The sequence below is a fragment of the Pagrus major genome, chromosome 21, assembly GCF_040436345.1.
Source record: "Pagrus major chromosome 21, Pma_NU_1.0".
Classification (NCBI taxonomy): domain Eukaryota; kingdom Metazoa; phylum Chordata; class Actinopteri; order Spariformes; family Sparidae; genus Pagrus; species Pagrus major.
In genome coordinates, this window is record NC_133235.1 from 2,190,816 (window position 1) to 2,212,522 (window position 21,707).

General features: G+C 40.3%; 1 protein-coding gene across 1 annotated transcript in view; it reads right to left on the reverse strand.

The window, feature by feature from the left end:
• Positions 1–1,342: 1,342 nt before the first annotated feature.
• Positions 1,343–21,707, reverse strand: part of ca8 (carbonic anhydrase VIII) — a 41,128-nt gene continuing 20,763 nt past the window's right edge. The window contains exons 4-8 of the mRNA XM_073492105.1: positions 12,262–12,357; positions 8,406–8,468; positions 8,223–8,271; positions 6,258–6,370; positions 1,343–1,477 (exon numbers count right to left, since the gene is read on the reverse strand). Coding sequence (XP_073348206.1) covers positions 1,343–1,477; positions 6,258–6,370; positions 8,223–8,271; positions 8,406–8,468; positions 12,262–12,357 — 456 coding nt within the window. The remainder of the gene's footprint in view (positions 1,478–6,257; positions 6,371–8,222; positions 8,272–8,405; positions 8,469–12,261; positions 12,358–21,707) is intronic.

Consider the following 21,707-nt stretch of genomic DNA (forward strand, 5'->3'; position numbering starts at 1 on the left):
GATGTATGCAGGCAGCAGGCAGCTGGTTTGGTTTCTATATATTCTGGCAGGCGTGTGAAATAAAAAGAACAGGTGAGAATGTTCCAGCAGCACTTTTACACTAAATGTCATCTTTACACTGTTTTGTGTGACCTTCATCAATCAGCCTCTCTTCTCTACCTCTCTCTGGTTCCCAGGTCTGGTCTCAGGTGGGTTTGTGCTGCTGGGACCAGATCAGTCTCCGTTTATACCACAAACAATCGCTCTATGTCCTTTCTCTCCTCTTCCTCTGCACTCCCTCTGTCTCCTCCTCTTTCATCCCTTTGTCATTCTCAGCACTCGTCACCACAGAACACCTTTATCTGCCTCCTCACTTTGTTTTCCCTCCACCAGCCTCCTGTTACACACAACTACACTCAACAACTGCATTTCATTATGTGATCATGACTCTTAAGAAGATACTAGGACTGCATGGCCACTCTGATACAGATACTGCCCCTGTGATCCCAGGCTACTTCACTATGTCATGTTGGATTGAGAGGAAATTACATACTGTGCATTTAAACATCCCTGGAGTGATACAGATAGATACAGACATGTAGTATGAGATATATGTCTACTGGTGCTACACTATGGTCAGAATAGATCATTTACTGCATGTTGCTCCTCCTGATCCTGACACTGTGTTGTGTGCTGAGGCTGACTGATGGTGATATGAAGGCATCACACTGTGAGAAGAATCATTTATTATGAAGATAAGTTGCAGGAAAAACATCGTAACATTATCTTAATTTGCTTACATGTAGAAATAAACACAAAAATATAATAATCCCCAAAGTTCAGAGCCTCTGTGTCCTCATTTGTTCAAAGTTGGACCTTCAGTGGAAAAGTCTCTTCTGTCTTTTTTATCGTCCTCATCCACTCTGAGCTCCAAATGTTCTGCCCTGTCCTTCTGCCACAGTGCTGCTGAGCTAAATCTGGGATCCCTTCATACACTACATACTGTATATAGGCTAGTCTCAGATTAGTAACTGAACTGGGTTAGTTCTTCCAGGGCTTGATCCATTACACTGTAGTTTCAGAGGACCCAGATACCTCAGGGACATCATGCCTACTTCCATTAACAGTCCATCCCTCATGAGGAAATGTGCTGAACTAACTAAAAATACAGAACAAATTCAACATATTATGGTCTGCTTTCATTATTTATGCATTGATTTTCACTTATGAGATTTTTCTTCACGTAGATGCAGCTACATGTGGTGTACTGTATATAAAGAAGGGCTCACTGTAACACTGTTACCTTCTATACGTGTATCTGTAGGTCCTATAGTTTGTCTGAGTTTGCAGTGTTCAGTGAGGGTCACTGGAAGGCGGCACGAACCGTCCGGTCACTGAGCGGCTGGGTGGGACGGAAGTTGTCCCCCAACAACCCGTCATTCCCTTCTAACAGCTCCGCCCCTTTGACATGAGACCGCAGCCGCCGAAACTCCTCAATCTGCACAGACAGAGGACAAAAAACAGATTTTAAAGGTTAAACTAGGTCACAGCCTCATTTCTCCCAGGGCACCACATATAAAAGCTTTTAACAATACGGTCAAACTTTAAGGGTCTCTTTTATCGCCTCTTCAGGTCAATACTTTTGTTTTGGATGTTTAATAGAAAATGAGTTCATGCTTCAAGTTCAAACACACTTTTTTCTCAAACCTGCAGGCACTAACCACCGTGTTTCTGAGGGTGGTGTAAACTTGTGACATCACAACTTTATGGAGGTCCTGATGGCTCATTTTCTGCGAGGTAGGTGGGTTGGTACTTGAGTAGGTTAGTAGGTTGGTAGGCAGGTAATTAAGTAGGTAGGTAGGTAGGTAGGTAATTAAGTAGGTAGGTAGGTAGGTAGGCAGGCAGGAAGATAACTAAGTAGGTAGGTAGGTAGGTAGGTAATTAAGTAGGTAGGTAGGTAGGCAGGCAGGAAGGTAACTAAGTAGGTAGGTAGGTAGGTAATTAAGTAGGTAGGTAGGTAGGTAATTAAGTAGGTAGGTAAGTAATTAAGTAGGTAGGTAGGTAGGTAGGCAGGCAGGAAGGTAACTAAGTAGGTAGGTAGGTAGGTAGGTAGGTAATTAAGTAGGTAGGTAGGTAGGTACGTAGGTAGGTAGGTGGGTAGGTAGGTAATTAAGTAGGTAGGCAGCGAGGTAGGTAGGTAGGTAGGTAGGTAGGTAGGTAATTAAGTAGGTAGGTAGGTAGGTAGGTAGGTAGGTAATTAAGTAGGTAGGCAGCGAGGTAGGTAGGTAGGTAGGTAATTAAGTAGATAGGTAGGTAGGTAGGTAATTAAGTAGGTAGGTAGCTAGGTAGGCAGAACTCACTGCTTTTGCCCTTTGGCGCTCTACAGACACACAGGATGCTTCAAACACTCCAACTCCGACTTCAAATATTTGCTCTACACTCAGGGTTTCCTTTTGCTGTTAGTCACTGTCAGTACTGAGTAAAAGCAACCTGGCTGGGGAGAGATTAGAAGACTGGGGCCCATGTGGAGTCTCTAACCTCAGAGAAAGATCCTGTAGTAATAAAATGATGTGGGAATTAAATTAAATCATGTGAAGACAGCTGACAGGTTCATTGTTGTGGAAACTCAGTGACTACAACAGTGTTGTAACAGTGTTCTTACCTATTATTTATGGTCATTTCAGTTCTTTACAAGCACAACAGTTTCCTGAAGAAAGCATGGCAGACAAGTGCACAAATAGAGTTTGTTTCCATTTAGACAGATCTGCTCATCTGCAAGAAACAACATCTCACAGACGTTGTTGTCTCGTGCTCACACCAAAATGTAAAGATCAGAACTGTGACAGAGAGGATCCAGAATCTGACTTCCTGTTCATGAGGAAATGTTGCCACTGCAGATGCTTTCACTTCTACACTCATGTTCTGCAGAGTGGCTGGTTCCACCGTCCAAAACAAACATGACAGCAGCTCCTGTCCTGCTATTGGTTTACAAAAGGAGGATTTATTGTCCAATGTCAAAGTGCACAATGTGTCGGCATAGCAACTGTTCAATGATACACACACTTCTGCATGCACATATGCACCGCGCACACACACACTATTGCACTGGCTACCATTGACTGCTATAAGACCGGTCGATAATGATCAATAATAGACTGATTTTAGAGGTGTGTATTCTAGGTGAGCAGGACACTTCATCAGCAGTGGGACAACAACAGGCTCCCACAGTACTCAATAATAAATCAAATATGGTAATATATGCAGCACATAGTTTAAAGTGTTTGTGATGTTCATATGGTGTTGTATTACTTCTTCTGTGACTCGCTTCCCAAACATCAGCCTCTTCTAATTATTGTTGACATATTCAAGAATAACTTCCATCAGCTCCTAGAAGCTCAGCTTTGACTCCTCTAATTCAGAGGTGTTCAAACTGTGAGAGGTGTGTGATGAGGGTGGTGTACAGAGAGACAGACAGGTGAGGCAGTGATAGTGCCTCAGGTGAAAGAGACGTGTGTAAAAACAACAGGACAGTAATTATTGTTGTTTGACTTGCTGGTTTGGTTCATTTATGAATTTGGTCAGCAGCTACAGCAGCTGCAGCAGCTGCAGTGACACACAGCTCATGGAGGCAACTAAGTAGGTAACTGCTGAGCATACAGACACGATACACATATATTCAGATTTAATGTGACTTTCACGTAAACTTCCTGATTAAATTCTACTGAGAAATCCTCACATAAAAAGGTGTTCCTGATAAAACTTCCTGAGGATCATCACATTTTTAAGTCATCCAGTGACCAACACACATTTAATGGTGCCAGCTTGATATTATGTAAACAAATGTAGGCTAATAAAAAAGCAGAGATCATGTTGTTGCACACAGCTCAGTCTCCTCGCCTTGTGAACTGAATTAAAAGTACATATGTAAGTGGTTATGAACACTGTTATTGTCATCTGACAGAGATAATAACATACAGCAGTAGGCTTTAACAAAAGGGACAGTTGCTGTGTCAAACCTAATACTGAGGCTATTTAAATTCTTTATCTAAAGAGGCATCTGTTTCTTTCCATTTTAGCATCCAGCTCTCCCATAAATACTTATAATTACTATAGGTAAATAAAAAATCTTTATTGGTATATGTACTTAAGTCCAATAAATGGGTGATATTTTGGAGCATGGAATCCAGTTAAATAAAAAATAAATCCCATGACATTAAAAAGCTAACTTCTCTTCACCTCTGTTGTCTTGAAGTTCACTTATTTTGTGTATTCATATATCCAGATGAGGATGATGTCTCAGTGAGATGGGAGCTATAATAGTATGATGATACTTAGGCTAGTGCAATCATACTATGTTAGTAAATACTTGAATAATTGTATTCTGTGAACATAAGTAATGACATTCTACTTGTCACAAGCCTCACACATTTATTTTAATGTTTTTATAACTGACTGTTCTTTTAATGGCTAATCTAACATTGTCAGTTGAAAATTATTCTTTTGACTAACACAGGCACATTTACAGAGATGGTGATAAATGTGCATCGTCTCTGTAAAAAGTGTCATGGTTGAAATGGTACACATGAAGTCAACCACATTAGTATGGACACAGCATTTCAAAAGGTCAGCAGGCCAAAGATTAGCAATGATGTCTGAAGATTACTACAACAAACTGCCTGAAAAGAGCCATTAGTCAGGCAAAGGCTGAATTAAAGCAATTCATTAAATCTATTCAATAGTGTGACAGGCTCAGTGATTGGCAGTGGGTGTAAAAGCTTCCTGCACTATGAATGTCAGAGAGCCTCAGGTTAGTGGGCCTGTGTTTGGACAGTGATTACATGCATATCTTGGATAGGATTCAGAAAAAGAGATAACAGAGGAAAAGCAGGAACAATGAAGGTGTTGTCAGCCATATAGTTTCCAGTTTCATGTGTCAGATGACTGCATGCATCAAAAAGGCTGGGTAGTAGTGCAGTTCGTGTGACAGGTAAGGCTTAAAAAAGTAGTTTTCTTAAGGAGTACTTTTCATGTTCCTCTTTTTAAAACTGTTCCTCTGCTCTGTACTGCAGTATATATTAGAGCCAGTAATCTGCTTTTTACTTGGCCCCATCGTTATGTAGACCTTCGTTACAACCAGTCTGCTGGAAGAAAGAGAAGCTCACACATTTTTGGACCATGGCACAATGATGACGGAGCTAAAATCTGAACAAGAGGCTTCCAGCGTAAATCCCTGTCCACGTTTTTTATATCAAAAAGACAAAAGACAAACTTAGATGATGAAGAGCTCGGTGGGCCTGAAAAACACTGAGATCACCACTTTTAAAATCTGTAAATTGCACAGCCTGTTGTAGGTGGACATGTAGATAGCTGGCTAACATTAGCCAGTCCCTCCAGAAAAACGCAATTATGCGATCGCATAATTCAACGCATAATCAGCCAAAGTCCGCACATTTATGCGGGGGCCCGTTTTTTTTAAAGACGCCGCACTTTGGCCGCATAAATTTCCGCGCAAAATGCGCGAAATATGCGGGACTTGCATGATTTCATAATCCCCGCATTTTCGTTGCAAAAAAGTCACATATATCTTTGCAGAAAGTTGAAAAATGTTGCGTTTACTTCACACAAGAGCAGAAGATAACTTAATTATTCCCAGCACTTTCTGTGATGTAGTATGCTTGCTTATCATAGGAAGTCATTAGAAATGACTCTTTACATTAAGGTAGTAGCCTAGTGAGCCTAGTAACAGAGTGTTGGGGAATCACTTTTTTTTTCTTATTCACCAAACCACAGTTTTTGCAAGTTCCCGCAATTTTCGCAAATTTCCGCAATTTCATCGCATAAAATTGCATAAATATCCCGCATATTCCATTGCATTTTTTAAGAAAACGTGCCGCATAATCAAGGATTTTTGCCCGCAACAATCACACAAAAACTCCGCATTTTTCTGGAAGGACTGATTAGCTGTGCTAATTTTTCCTGTGTAACATTAATCTTTGATTTTAATGATGTTAACTTATCTTGTAGCTGGTGGTGTGTTGGGGCTTTTTAAATGGGTGTGCTTTACAAAACTGTTCACGTTATGTGGGGCAACGTTGACATGACAACATCTTGTCAGCTGTTTGGTTCTGAACAAGTCATATACAGTTTGTTAAAGATTAAAATTCAAAACTACGCACTGAAAGACACTGAAAAATCAACAAGGCTGAGGTGAATTGCAGAGGTCAGCGAAAAACACCCAAACATCTTTAAATGGCAGCAGGATTTGGTTTATGTTTTACCTGTAACTGTGAGATGGTGAGAGGGTAGCGGTAGAGGATCCAGGTCACATTTTCACTACAAGGTGGTGTGGTCAGAGATCCCTCGTACACCCAGTAGTCTCTCAGTAAAGGATCTGAGGGCAGATTAAACAGTTCATGTGTCAAAGTAAAGTGTGTCAGCAGCTTTTATTCTCTGACACGATAATAAAAGATACACTTTGCTGAAATTGCAATAATAACCTTATATATTCAAAGGGATGAGTAGGCAGTAAGAAATATAGGGCAGCACAAGATACATAAATTATTAAAGCTCCAGAAATGCATATTTTTGTAATATTATCATCGGGCTTGTCAGGTGGTTCATATCCCTTTTGTCCTGATGAAGATAAATGTAGCCAGGTTAACTAGAGACTGTTAATAAGGCTTTTTAGTTCATAATTTGGCAAACTTCAGGCGTTATTACTGTAAAAGCTGCTTTTACTCATTAACCTTTGCCGAGCAATGCTGATGACTGATGATTTTGTATTCTTGCCAATTTATGTAGATAGTTAAAAAATATTGAGTGTGTCATCTCTCCACCACGCTGAGGGAAAGACTGAACAGTGGGGCTGCATAAGTGCTGATCTATTACACTTGTGGGTGAAAATCCAATTATATGGTGTTGCGTGCTAACTGTTTCATTGAAATGTGTGTATTTTGTGTGCTTTTGCCGAATTTAGAGGGGAGACATGCCGTGTTGAGTTCCAGGTGTGTGTGTCTTTGCTCACAGGCTTCACACTGGAGTAAAAGTGAGTGTATGATTTTCTGATTAACTTTATTTTGGACTGTATGTAAAAATATTTGCACTGTATAGTTTGCATTATTTTGTTCATGTTTGTCCAGCTACTGTTGTCTATAAGTCTACGTTGTCTATAGTATTTAGTCCTTTGTCTAAAGTATTTAGTCATTTCTCTAAAGTATTTAGTTCTTTGTCTCATCTCACCTCATCTCATTTTCTTAACCGCTTTATCCGTGAGGGTCACGGGGGTGTTACCGCTTTATCCCCCCTTTCAGGGGGTTGCGGAGGTTACTGGAGCCAATCCCAGTTTTTCATATGGCGGAGGCCAGGGTATATACCTACCTACCTACTATAGTATTTAGTCCTTTATCTATAGTATTTAGTTCTTTGTCTATAGTATTTAGTCCTTCGTCTTTACTATTTAGTCCTTTGTCTATTTAGTCCTTTGTCTATAGTATTAAGTCCTTTGTCTATTAAGTCCATTTTGTTTACGGTTGTGTAGTTGGTCAGTCTAATCCATGTTGACAGTCCATTTTGAAGGTGCATATTTGTTAATGAGTGCATAACCTGCACAGTTGATACCAGAGTGAATAGTTGGAGTACCTCTATTAAATACAGAAAGGCAGGATAACCCTCCTGTACTGCTAACACTGTCATTATCTACAATCCTCATTTACAGCATTAACGTTGTTCTTATGTTTTTTCATAAGTTCAGTCGGCGAATAAAGAGTGTGTCCAGTCCCGTCTTTTTATGACTGGGCCACATAAATAAGAACAGAGATATCTGCTTTTGCAAATGAACCCTTCATATTGTGTAACTAAGAGATGTCTTAATTCCCCACCAAACAAACTATCTACACAGAATTGCAGGTGCTTATAAACTGCAAAGTGTTCTCATTTGTAAGTTAACATTTCTCAGTCTAAGGTATTTTTCAGACCATTTTTTACAAATTATATTTCTAAAAAGTGAAGTTGACAAAATGAGCCATTTTAAAAAGTGGTGGGGACATGTCCAGCATCCCCAGTGTAGATAACACCTATGATAATATGCTGGCATTAAGAATGGATGGACTGATGAGAGGATGATAGTTAACCGACACACTCCCATCTTGAATCAACTATGGTGGTATAACCTAAAACTCAATCTATAGTCATTTTTTATTTCATATATTCATTATGAGTGTGAACTCAGACAGTGTTGTGCTCACCAGGTAGCAGAGTGTTTGGGTTGAAGCAGGGGATGATCTTGTTCTTCCCCTGATGGAAATATAGCAACACAACAATCATTATTATTGTCATCATGTATGCAGTTTATCAGTTTTTTTTAGTTTTTTTCCTGATGTAGTAGATTATTATCTAATCCATCTGATTTTTTTCAGTCTTGCTCTCACCTTGTACTGCAGGTCCTGCAGAACTTCAGTAATGGCCTTCAGACCCAGATGCTCCTTCCCGATCTGATGAATATGCAACACATTGCAGGTTTCAGTGGGAGGTCAGTCAGTGGCTAAAGGACTTATCAATGTATCTTCTACAGGCAATCAGTGATTATCTTAAAGACGTCAACAATAATCTTAGTTTTTTAGTTTTTTTTTCCCAGTAGGGAAACTAAGGACAAATTCAATGAGAAAGTCATTTCATAGGAATAGAGCAACACACTATTACTGTACACAGGAAGGTTCATCTAATCTGGAATGAACCTGTTCACTCATTTAGAAAAACAGCACTTACAATCCCAGGAAGGAAAAATACTTTCAGTCATCTGGGCTACTGAAGAAGTCAATATTTTTTTTAAAAATGAGGTCCATGGAGTTTTCTTTTTTTTAAATATAAAAATACGTATTCAGCACTGTTGCTCAGGAGGTAGAGCAGTCACCCACAAATCAGAAGGTCAGTGGTTCGATTCCTAGCCCCTGCAGTCTACATGTCAAAGTATCCTTGGGCAAGATACTGAACCCTAAAATGCTCCCAGTGGCTCTTCCATCAGTGTGTGCGTGTGAATGAATAGTTATCGCTCCTGATGAGCAGATGGCACTTTGCATGGTAGCCTCTGTCACCAGTGTGTTTGTGAATGCTGACTTGTTTTGTAAAGTGCTTTGAGTGGTCGCTAAGACTAGAGAGGTGTTATTTAAGTACAGTCCATTTACAATATGGGAAGTTCTGCTCCATAGTATTATACTCAGTTGCAGCTTATTAGTTACACCTAGCTAAAACTAATGCAGTGTAATACAACAGCCCAACAATAAATCCTACCTTCATGTAGATTGAAATGTTGAATATTGAATTGTCTTTTGTTATACTGTATATGGACCAGTACAGAAAATATCTACTCAAGTACAAGTACAGTTCTATCACTAAAGTATTACTCAATTACAAGTAAAACAACAGGTATTAAATAATACTTTAATAAAAGTACAAAGTATTCTTCTAAACCGTACTCAGAGTATTAGTTACTTTTTATCCACTGATGTTTAATGCCTGATCAATACCAGGCGTTCAGTCAGAGGAGTTTGTGTCTCTCTAAATCTTCAGTCTAAATGACTCCTGCACTGTTCTGCTCAGTGGTCGTGGTCACGTCTCCAGACCTCAGCCTGCTGCAGAGTGTTTGTTTCATTGTTTCTTTGCCTTCGTCCGTATCGGCCTGTGTCAGTGTTTTCATTGGTTTATTTGTGATCAGATAGCCTTTTTTAGCCACAAAAATGCACATGAAAGGTTTGGATATCAATTCAAATTGTACTCAGTACTCAATTATGATTTTAAAAGTAACTAAGTACATTACATGGTGTAAAGTTAAGTACAATTTGCATTAAGTAAAATTGCAGATTGAAAAAATAAAATAAAAGTACAATACCCAAAAACATAAATGAACTGAAAGACTTTAATACAGTTATTTGATTAGCAAATCGGTACTTCCAACCCTGGTTTAGACTTTTCAAAATTGATAAGGATTAATTGTAGGGCTTCATGAAATTACACTGCATGAAATTATTTTACACTGACATTGAAACAGTCTATGTATTCAGCCTGTTTTACCTGTCAAACTGAATGAACACATAACCATATGTACTGGGACACACTGTTGAGCCTTCTCAGTATCATGGGCTCAAACTCAACCAACACTAGTTACTGAGAGGCTGTCTGACTGATCAGCCTGTAGACTTGCCTGAACACTTGTAGTCACAAATAGAAGCAATTTTGGTAGGGCAGGTCAGGGACGTGATTAATGAAAAGTTTCTCATATCAGAGGGCTTGTTGATTAGTGACTATTATTACTTGTGGAACTAGTTAAACCAGGGTTCTCAAACTCAAATTAGCTTGAGGCCACTGCCAGCATTGTGATCTCGTAGGAGGGCAGCATTCAAGTACTATAAGAAGGCGTAGCATTTCTGAAAATTTACTTTTTATTTCCATTATTAACATAATAATAAAAAAATGCAAACAACAGTTTGTATACATTTGTATATGATTAGTAACAGTTAGTACAAATCTCTTCCCCCTACTCTTAAATGACTTAAATAATAATGACATTTATAATAGGGATTTGTACTTTATTTCTTGCCAGACACCTGGCAGCTCTTCTGCTCATATTTTCTTCATATTTAACAAGAAAAATTCTAATAGAAGTCAACATCTGTATGCACATTAGTTTTTTTTAACGGTGCAAATCTTTTTTCCTCATAAATAACTTTTTTAAACCTTGCACTAGGCTTGCCGTGGTAGCCGGTTTATGGTGTTAGACTGTGGTCGGGCTTACGCAAATTACATTATTTGGTCACGGCTCGGACCATTGTTTAGCTTTTTCATATCTCAATTGGCCCACAAATGGACCCCAAGACTGGAGGTGTTTACTCCGTACAGCAGTGGGGCCAGCAACAGAGCTGCAGCACAACAGGAGTCACATTTAACTATTTGCATGGAGAGAGCTGACGGACTGGATGATGGCAGAGGATTTGTTGTCAAAGAGAAAAGCCAACACGCCTGTTTGGTAATATGTCTAGTTTCAACTCATAATAGGTAACCTGATATTGGTTTATGAGGGAGAAAGAGTTGTTACCTCTGTAGATGCATTTTTGATGAACGTCAGTGGTGCTAACTGAAGACATTGCATTTCCTGTGACTAGTCTCCTTCAAAATAAAAGTCAACTTGCATTTTTTTTATGGTAAATGGACTTCCTACAGCGCTTTTCCAGTGTTCTGCCTGCTCAAAGCGCTTTACAACACTTGTCACATTCACACACACATTCATACACTGATGCAGAGGCTGCAATGTGAGGTGCCCACTGCTCATCAGGAGCAATTTGGGGTTCAGTATCTTGCTCAAGGACACTTCGACAAGCAGCTGGGGGAGCCGGGGATTCAAACCACCAACCTTCTGATTACTAGACGACCCGCTCTACCGCCTGAGTTACAGCCACCCTTATTTCACTTGCATATGCGTTTGATTATGTTATATTTCCAACACCAGGTCATGGGCTGGATGGAGGGGGTGGCCTGGGACTGGCCCTTTGCAGTACCCCTGAGTGAAACAGTGATGGTTGGACCAGCTATTGAAGTTTAACTTAAGCAGATACAATGTAGATTTAAGACCGTGTCCATTCGCAACAATCTGCTCTTTGCTTGGGTGAGACTGGGATTTCAAGACGGCTCTGGTATATTGAATCAGGGCCAGAGAATGATGTCACCTGTCAGAGGACTCCACAGATTTATGACGGCACAGCCTGTGACCACTTAAAACATAATTTAACATAATGTACAACTGTACATTATTACATACATTGACTGTGTACTGATAACTGATACCTGTTACAGTAGAAACAATGTAGGACCCAATAAATGCTTAAATTAAAGGTAATTCAAAACAGAAGAACTGAGTCAAGCAAATTCAGAAACTCATCAAAGTTAAATATTTTTGTTTTGCTATAGGTATGTGTATTTTTTCTGTAGTAATAATAATAATATAATTATAGTATAAGGGCAGTGTGAGGGGGGATGGGATTATTATATGTCAAATCTTGTACATATCAACTCTGTATCTCTTGTGTTCTTATTTCCATGAAAACAATAAAAACAAAGTTTAAATAAAACTAATAAAACTAATGATCTTTGTCCTAAAAACAGTTAAATTGTATATTTGGTCAAATGTATGTATTAAACTAATTTTGATCTCTGTTCAATAGTAACAATTTGAGGGAAAACAATCCGTTATCTGGCCAATATGGCAGCCTTCTTGTTCTTCTTGTGGATTTTTACCTGCACAAAAAGAGCGATGACGAGGATCCCGTTCTTCTTCCCAAGAGCATCTTCCAAAGTGTTAAACAGAGTGCTGTTCCAGTGAATCAGATGGAGCTACAGACAGACAGACAGAACACAACCTGCATTTGAAAGGCCATTGTTATAAACAGGTGTAGGGAACAGTGGATAGTAAGAGAGGAAGAAACCATCAGCTGGAGCTGACTGAGGGCTCTTATCTCAACTTAATGTGAACAGGGAGAAATGAGTGCAAAACTTCAGCTCAGAACTAGTAAATATCGGACCAGACCACAAATCCTATAAGACTGAATGCTGCCAGGGTACTTGTCTTTCTGTATAGAAAACAGTGATAGTTTAGATTTAATTAAAACATACGTGATCTCTGAACTAGGGCTGGGCGATAAAACGATCTCAATCATTTTCATGATAAAATTTTCCACGATAACGATGATAAATTTATGACATTTATTTTCGATAGTTATTTTTGAGTCCGTTTTCCTCTACCTAGAAAACACTACACCAACAGCCAATCGCACAGCAGAGAAACAAATGCATGTGGTTGATACATGTTTCCGGCCCCTCCGACTCACAACAACTGAATGATGAAGAATGATGGTGACCACCTGTGTGTTTAGCCGACACAAGAAAATGAGCGGTCCGACTAGCGAAACCGAGTGTGAGGAAACTGCCAAAGACAAAGAAATTGTACCGAAGAAAGGTCATACCAAACAGTTCGGCTACCTTCAGGTCCTTCAGGACTTCAGTCTGACAAAGGACAGACCACCATTAGGTGCAAAATGTGTCAGTGACCAGTCCTCAGCAGAACTGGAAACACCACCAACCTCTTCCATCATCTCAAAAGTTACCGTCCCAAAGAGTACTCCGAAAGCATGAGTTTGCACTATCATGCTAGCGTCAGCCTCCCCTCAAGTAGCCAACAGCCCAGCCCCAATGCTTCTACTAGTCAAACTTCAGTTCGACAACCAATAATTGCCGCTTCTTTTTCAGCCATTACCCCATATGAGAAGAAACTGAAGCGACACAAAGACATAACCAGCGCAATTACGTACTGTATCACTAAAGATATGATGCCTATAAGCACGGCTGAAAAATCAGCTCTATGCAGAGTGAAGGGTAAAGTTGGAGGAGCAGCTCAGAGATGTCACCGCTGATATGTGGTCTGGTCGCACGTCCAAAGCACATCAGGTCTTACAGAACAGGAAGCATTAAAGCTGAACTGAACAACTACCTGCAAGCTCAAGAATGTGCAATATTCAAAGAATACAGTAGCATAATCATCCTCAACATTTACCTTTTTATTTTATTTTCTTTAATCAATGTTCAGTTCAATATACTTCCTCTAAAATGTTTGAGACACGTTTGAAACAAGCAATTTGTTGTACATACTCATCATTTTATTTATTCAGTGTTTAACATAAAGCCATCTGGTTGGTTGGTTCTGCTGAATGTTTGTCACCTATTCATTCTGACAATAAATAATTGTATTTTACAAACCATAATTAACCTGGTTTGTTTTGGGTTCTGTCCTAAGGAAAATACTAGACCTAAAACTGTCAATTCAACATTATTATTGTTAAATATACTGTATATCGTGATAATTATCGACATCGATCAATATAAAAAATCATATCGTGATAACAGTTTTGGCCATATCACCCAGCCCTACTCTGAGCCTTGTTATCATTACTTTTGGATAAGCGATTGTGTAAATATACACCGCCTTTAAAGTGACTGACCTAAGGAGATCACCTGAGTGCATTGAATTTGTCTCAAGTGATTGTAGTATAAAGACACCTGTGTCTGAAGGTCCAGTCACTGGTTAATCAGTATTCCTGGCTACAATTATACCATGAAGACAAAAGAACACTCCAAGCAACTCTGTGAAAAGGTTTTTGAAAAGTATAAGTCAGGGGATGGATACAAAAACATTTCCAAGTCACTGAACATCCCCCAGAGTTCAGTTAAATCCATCATTAAGAAATGGAAGGAATATGGCACATGTGTAAATCTGCCTAGAGCAGGCCGTTCTCAAAAACTGAGTGACCATGCAAGAAGGAGACTAGTGAGGGAGGCCACCAAGACACCTATGACTACTCTGAAGCAGTTAAAAGCATCAGCAGCTGAGATGGGAGAGACTCTGCATACAACAACTGTTGCCCGGGTTCTTCACCCATCAAAGCTTTATAGGAGAGAAAGCCACTGTTGAAGAAAGCTCATTAAATCTCAACTAGAGTTCACCCAAAGGCATGTGGGAGACTCCAAGGTCAACTAGAAGAAGTTTCTATGAATCACCACGAACACACTACTGTGAAGCATGGTGGTGGCAGCATCATGCTGTGGAGATGCTTCTCAGCAGCAGGCCCTGGAAGGCTTGTAAAGGTAGAGGGTAAAATGAATGCAGCAAAATATATGAAAATCCTGGAGGACAACCTGATTCAGTCTGCAGGAGAACTACGACTTATTTTGACCCAATGACCCAAAGCAAACAGCGAAAGCTAACCAGAAATGGTTTAAAGACTACAAGGTGAATGCTCTGGAGTGTCCAGATGTGCAAGCCTGATTGAGACTCCACACAGAGTCAGTGCTGGGATTGGGGCCAAAGGTGTATCCACCAAATACTGTCTTGAAGGGGGTGAATACTTATACAATCACTTTTTTTGCATTTTATATTTTTAATTAATTGACAAAAAACTAGATAAACTCCCTGCAGATAGTGGGACCCATGTTTAAGAAATGTAGATCACTGAATGCAGTGATGAAAGAATGCGGACTTATAGATACGTGGCGTTACCATCACCCAAGGCAGGAGGACTTTACTTTAAGTCAGGGGTCCATGGTAGTTATTCTCGAATCGACTTCTTTTGTGTTTCTAAGCAAGATATAGGCATGGTTGAATCCAGTCATATTGCGCAGCAAAAGCAGTACTGAGAGGTAAATTTATCTCAATATCAACTGCCTTAAGGAAACAGCAGAATCTAGAAAATGAGATTAAAATCTTAGAAAGAAAACAAATTATGAGGGAGGAAGATATTAAACCTCTACCAAATTGTACACAAAAACTAGATGAGCTGTTGACGTGTAAAGCAGAAAGGGCCCTTAGATTTACTGGTCTGACTTAATATGAGATGTCCAACAGGGCAAGCAAGCTCTTGGCATTCCAGCTCCGTAAAACACAGTCAAGTAGGATATTCCCAAAGATCAAACATCCTAATAAAAATTCACTTGTAATGCAACCTCCCTCTGACCCCGATTTGCAAACAAAGTTCATAGATGCGCTCAAATTTCCCTCTCTATCTGAAGAGGGGAGAGACAAACTCAACCAATCAACCGATACAGTTCTCGGAGCCATCTGAAGACAGAATTCCCATTGGCATCTATAAAATCTTTAAGAAAAAACTCCCAATCCTAGAGATGATAGGTGAAGCATTTGAAACAGGTCTTCCCCCAACACTACAGAGTGCACTAACAACAGTATTATTAAAACCAGGAAAATCGCCATCAAGCTGCGCTAGTTATGGGCTGATATCACTACTTAATTCCAACACAAAACTGATAGCAAAAACACAAACCTTGAGACTCATGGAACACTTGCCATCCTTGATTAGCCTGGACCAACAGGGCTTTGTTAAGGGCCGACAAGCCTTTCATAACATTAGAAGAATAATCAATATTCTACATGAAGGAGAAGATGTTTTAGATACGGCCATTCTATCTCTAGACGCCGAAAAAGCCTTTTACAGGGTAGAATGGCCGTATCTTTTTGAAATATTATCTTGGTTTGGGTTGGGGGCAGTGTGCGAAATACGGGGGGGTCCGGGGGGCCTCGATTAACCCATGAGACCCCTGGAAGCCTCAAAAGCAAAATTTAAAGGGGGTCTCAAATTTTGTCTAAAAAATAAAATATTTTATTGTCACTAATGGTCACTAAAATGTGTTTAAGCTCACCATGTCCAGTATTCAGAATCCAAAACATTTATTCACACATATGTTGTATTTGTTGCCAAGCGGTCAGCCGGTCCTGCGCACGTATGCAAATTAGAAAAAAAATGTTTGTGAGTTTAATAAATGTGCGCCAAACAGAAGAAAGATGTAACGTTGAGAAGTCTTACTAAAAATGGCTAGCAAGCGAAAGCTAAACCAGAGTGTATCACTCACACACTTTGGGTTCACATCCAAAAAGGTGACACTCAGAGATGAAGAGGCACCGAAAGACGTTGCCGGTGCAGCTAGCAAAGTGGGCCCATTCGCTACCAGAACAGAGGATCCTCTCCCACCCAGTGACTCCCCAGAAGAACAATGTGAAGTTGAGGCCGAGTGCTCCGAAGACGCAGCAGGTGCTGAGGTAACGTTAGCTGCTACTGCTGCTAGCACAAGTGACTTGCCGGCTGGTTGAACACCGAAGCAGGTGGGCGAATGGAAAGACCGCAAGTTGTGTAGGCCTTGTGGTTGGTTGTGGTCTTAGAGAGAGCACCCGCCGTGGTGATGATTGGCTTGTTGTAGGCTGTCTGTCAGCATCTGCTGTCGTGTTTTTTTCAATTTGAGAGATGGCCTGTTTGCACGGTTAGGCGAATGTGCTTTGTGTTTGTGTACAATGATGCATCTGTCTGATCGTATTTGCTGTAGATGGATGGTTAAATAATGTCACACGGTCGGTCATACTGCAGGCTCTCATTTGCAAGTACACTGATTGCGTGCCAGTCTCCGATAGGCTATACCTGGCATTTATTCAGTTGATTGCTCTTGTAATCGCGCCAGATTGGTGCCAACTACTGTCGTGTCTGCATTGTAATGCACAACTTTGCCTCTCCTTGTTATAAAACAACGTGCATCCAAACAACTTTAGCCAATGCAACCTCCTATCTCAGTGTTGCTTTACGAATACCATAGCATATCGGATTGTCAAAAATTGTTAAGTGTGTGCATGTGTGTGTTGTCATGTAGGCTATAGACTGATTGTCTTGGCTTGCATCCATGAAATGTTGTAATGTTATAGGCCTACTGCATATTGAGAAAATTTAGATCGGTATTGAGCAACAATCCCCCCCCCCCCGAATATTGACGGGTATTTCGCACACTGGTTGGGGGAGAACTTTTGTAAATGGATCCAGATCCTATATGGGAACCCAACGGCAGAGGTCTTTACCAATGGCATAATATCTGACCCTTTCAAAATATCAAGGTCCACACGCCAAGGATGCCCTCTTTACCGATGTTGTTTACACATGCAATTGAGCTGCTTGCCATTGTCATCAGAGTCCACCCTGTAATCAGAGGAACCACAATAGGTGGCAAAATCGTCAGAATCATTTGGCTCTATTTGCTGATGATATCGTTTTGTTTTTGAAAAATCTAGGCCAATCCCTGCCAACCCTCCTAGAACTGATAAGATGCTTTGGTGAGTTTTCAGGTGAATAACTCCAAATCTAATATTCACTTTCTGAAATAATCTGACTCACTCTGCCTATCAATACGGTTTTTCATAATTTACCACAAGGATTCACATATCTAGGAATAAAGATCACTCCTAAAATCGTAAAAATGTAATACCATCAAATTATGACCGAATAATAGCCTCACAGATGGTGTTACTCCCCATGTCCCTAATTGGCCACATTAGTATTATTAAAATGAACATTTTACCTAAATTTCTATACTTATTTCAATCTCTACCCCTGAACCCTCCTTTTTTTTACCCAAAATGAATAAAATTCTAACCAATTTTCTCTGGACAGGGCTCCAGACTAACTTTTTTTACTAGGAGCACAGTGGCCCCTAACTTAAAATTTTAGGGGCGCAAGCAGAAAATTTAGGGGCGCACACTATAAATCGACTTGCAAAGTTTTGCTATCATTTTCACTGTATTACTGATAAATACTTTGACAATAAATGCATAAACTACAATCTTATAAACTTGTGCAATAGTTTTAATAACATACACCAGTTATACAGCTAAAAAATACAAAGTGAATATTTATGCTCTACTGACAACAACAGTAGTGTTTTAATTGTCGTGTTTTAATTGTGTAGTGCCAGTCTTATCAGCAAATTTCGTGTTCCCCGCATGTTGTGGGTATCGACGGCAGAATTTGCAGTTCATTGAATTCGTCTCCCTGAAATACCTCAGCCAGGTGAACTCGCGCAGCCACTCATCGCGAAAGCTGAATTTCCTGCCTTTTTTCGCCACGACCGTTTCCTCACAATCTGAGTCGGACTCATTCTCGGGATTTGTCTTCTCTAGATCATTAGGTTTAGGAAGAAAGTACGAACTGATAGTCCGCTTCGCCATTGTCCATTGTTTACAGGAGACACCACTATGTGAAATCTGTGGATTCGCGCGATAACACCCAAGACCCACCTCTTTTCACACATTAGCCTATCACAGTGGTCATTCGCCCCCGCTCTCACACATCAGCCTTCTTCTTCTTCTGTTTTCGTCTCCTTTCTTCTTCTTCTGGAGTTAATGTTGGTTGGCAAACCAGTCATTCAGGCATTACTGCTAACTATAGTGGGCTGAAGTGTAGAACGAGTTTGTCAGCAACAAAAGTATTTAATAACAAACAAAAAAAAACAGCAAATTTACTGGTCGCGCATGCGCGAGTAGATGAAAAATTTACTCACACTGTCCAATTTTAGGCGCAAAAGTCTGGAGCCCTGCTGGAAGAATAAACGCCTGACCCAACTATATCTTCCATAGGAAAGAGGGGGGTTTAGACTCCCCAATCTCTATCGGTATTTCATGGCTGCTCTAATAAGAGCAGCAGTGCTCTGGTTTTTAAATAAAGTCTCTATGCCTTGGGTGCAGATAGAGAGCACCACAACATCCCTCGTGCCCCTAAATATTTACCTGTACTCTTGACTCTCCTAAAAAAACAACAACACAGAACCCCTTCGTAAAACACACAGTGGAGGTTTGGTTTAAAGCACAGATGTACTTTGATTCAGATTCAAAGCTCTCAAGCTTTTCTCCTATGTAGGAGAATAGAAGTTTTAGTCCAGGGACTCATGATCTAGGGTTCAAGATTTGGGCAACAAAGGGTATTGGCAGAATTATGGATCTGTATTATGATGACAAGGTATTTCTGACTTTTGAAGATCTGTGCAAAAAAAACTGAATACCTTCAAAACATTTCTTCAAGTACTTGCAGATAAAAAGTTTTATATCCAAGGCCCAAACTAACTCACTTCAAATGCCAACTCTTTATAATATAATGATAAAATACTCCAAAGGCCGAGGTCAGATATCTCTGATATATGATACATTTGTTAGGATGTGTGAAGAATCCTTGGAAGGTAAAGGACGGGCTTGGAGGAATGATTTGATCACAAAGATAACAGTTGAAGAATGGGAGGGAGTTTGCTATAAAGCTCAGGTTCATACGATTAATACAAGATTTAATTTATTACAGTAAAAGTGGATAATGTGTACCTATATTACCTCGTATCTATTCCACCGTTTCAACCCCAACATCCCAGACTGCTGTGTAAAATGTATTGTGGAGAAAGGCACATTGTTCCTCTGTTTATGGGATTGCTCAAGAATCATGGACTTGATGTAATTGTATCTGAAAAACTACCAATATGTCCACAGATGTGCATCCTAGGACTGTTCCCCGAGGGATTGAATATTAATAAGACCAAGAAGAAACTGATAACATACTGGGCTCTATCTTACACTCTGTGCAAAGCAGCGCACAGTGCAGCGCAAGTGTCATTTCTAGTTTCAGACTGACGCAGTTGACATTTTCACGCCCACATTGTGGCTCTTAAAGCGAGACGACATTCTGATTGGTTTCATTTATGTTCCACCCAAAACACACCCAAGATTCAAAGATTTATTGTCACATGCAATTGTACAAGTACAGCAGCAGTGAAATGAAATTGCAACCACTCCGTCGACTGTGCAAAAAGAATGCAAAAATAAAACTGAAAAAGAGAATAAAATAACAGACATACATTTAAATAGAGTATATATATATATATATATATATATATATATATATATATACACATATACATATGTATATATATATATATATATATATACATATATATATAAATATATATATATTCTAAACAAGAACTAGATATAAATAAGAGACAAAGACAAAAGTATTTACAGAAAGACTGTGTGCAAAGTAGCAGGGTGTGCTTGCATGTGTGTGATATATGGTGTGTGCTGAGTGTGTGTTATGTTGGTTTATGGGAGTTTATTGTCCGAATGGCCTGAGGGAAGAAGTTCCTCCTCAGATGCTCAGTCCTGGCCATGACACTGCGTAGGCGCTTGCCAGAAGGGCAACAGTTCATGGTTGGGGTGGTGAATGTTCATCATGATCCTGGTCGCTCTGGACCTGCACCGCCTGGTGTAAATGTCCTGAAGGCAGGGCAATGCAGTTCTAGTGATGCGCTCAGCACATTGGATCACTCTATGGAGAAATTTACGGTCCTGGGCGCTGCAGTTGCCATACCAGACGGTCATGCTTCCAGAGATGACAGACTGGATGGCAGCAGAGAAGAAGGTTTTCTGTAGCCCTGTGGAGATCTTAAATTTCCTCAGCCATCTGAGGTGATACAGGTGCTGCCTAGCCTTCTTCACCAGTGAGGTGATGTGGGTTGTCCATGTTAGGTCCTCAGAGATATGAACTCCGAGATACCTATGGCTGCTCACCATCTCCACCGGGGTCCCATAGATCTGTAGTTGTGCGTAATGGGAAATCTACCACCATCTCATTGGTCTTGGTGACGTTCAGGTCCAGGTTGTTGGTCTTGCACCATGATGTCAGCAACTCCACCTCTTCCAAGTAAGCCGTCTCCATGTTGTTGGAGATCAGGCCAATCACCACTGTGTCATCCACGAATTTCAAGATAGTGTTGGTGCTGTGTGTGGCTGTACAATCGTGGGTGTACAGGGAGTAGAGCAGAGGGGGCTCAGGATGCAGCCTTGGGGGGCGCCGGTGTTGAGGGTGCGGGTGCTGGAGGTGCAATTTCCGATCTTCACCACCTGTGGACAGAAAGTTCAAGACCCAGGAGCAGAGTGAAGAGCTCAGCCCCAGATCCCTGAGCTTGAGTATGAGGGGAACTATGGTGTTAAACGCCAAGCTGAAATCAATGAACAGCAAACGTGCGTAGTTCCCCTTGTCCATGACTAATTCAGAGTCTAAATACCACCTCTCCACCGTTTACCTACCAAAATGGACTTGGATATGCCCTAAACACACTAGCACGCTGCGCTTTAGACTATGCACTACAGAACATTTAAATAGGGCCTACTGTCTTCTCCAAGCTAAACATACAACTGCTCTCTTTTGGAAAAACCCAGACAAACCGAATGTTAGTCAGTGGTTCAGGGATCTATCTAATTGCCTTGCTTTGGAGAAACTGACTTGTACTTGTGACCTGAGGTCTTTCAAGAAATATGGGGACATTTC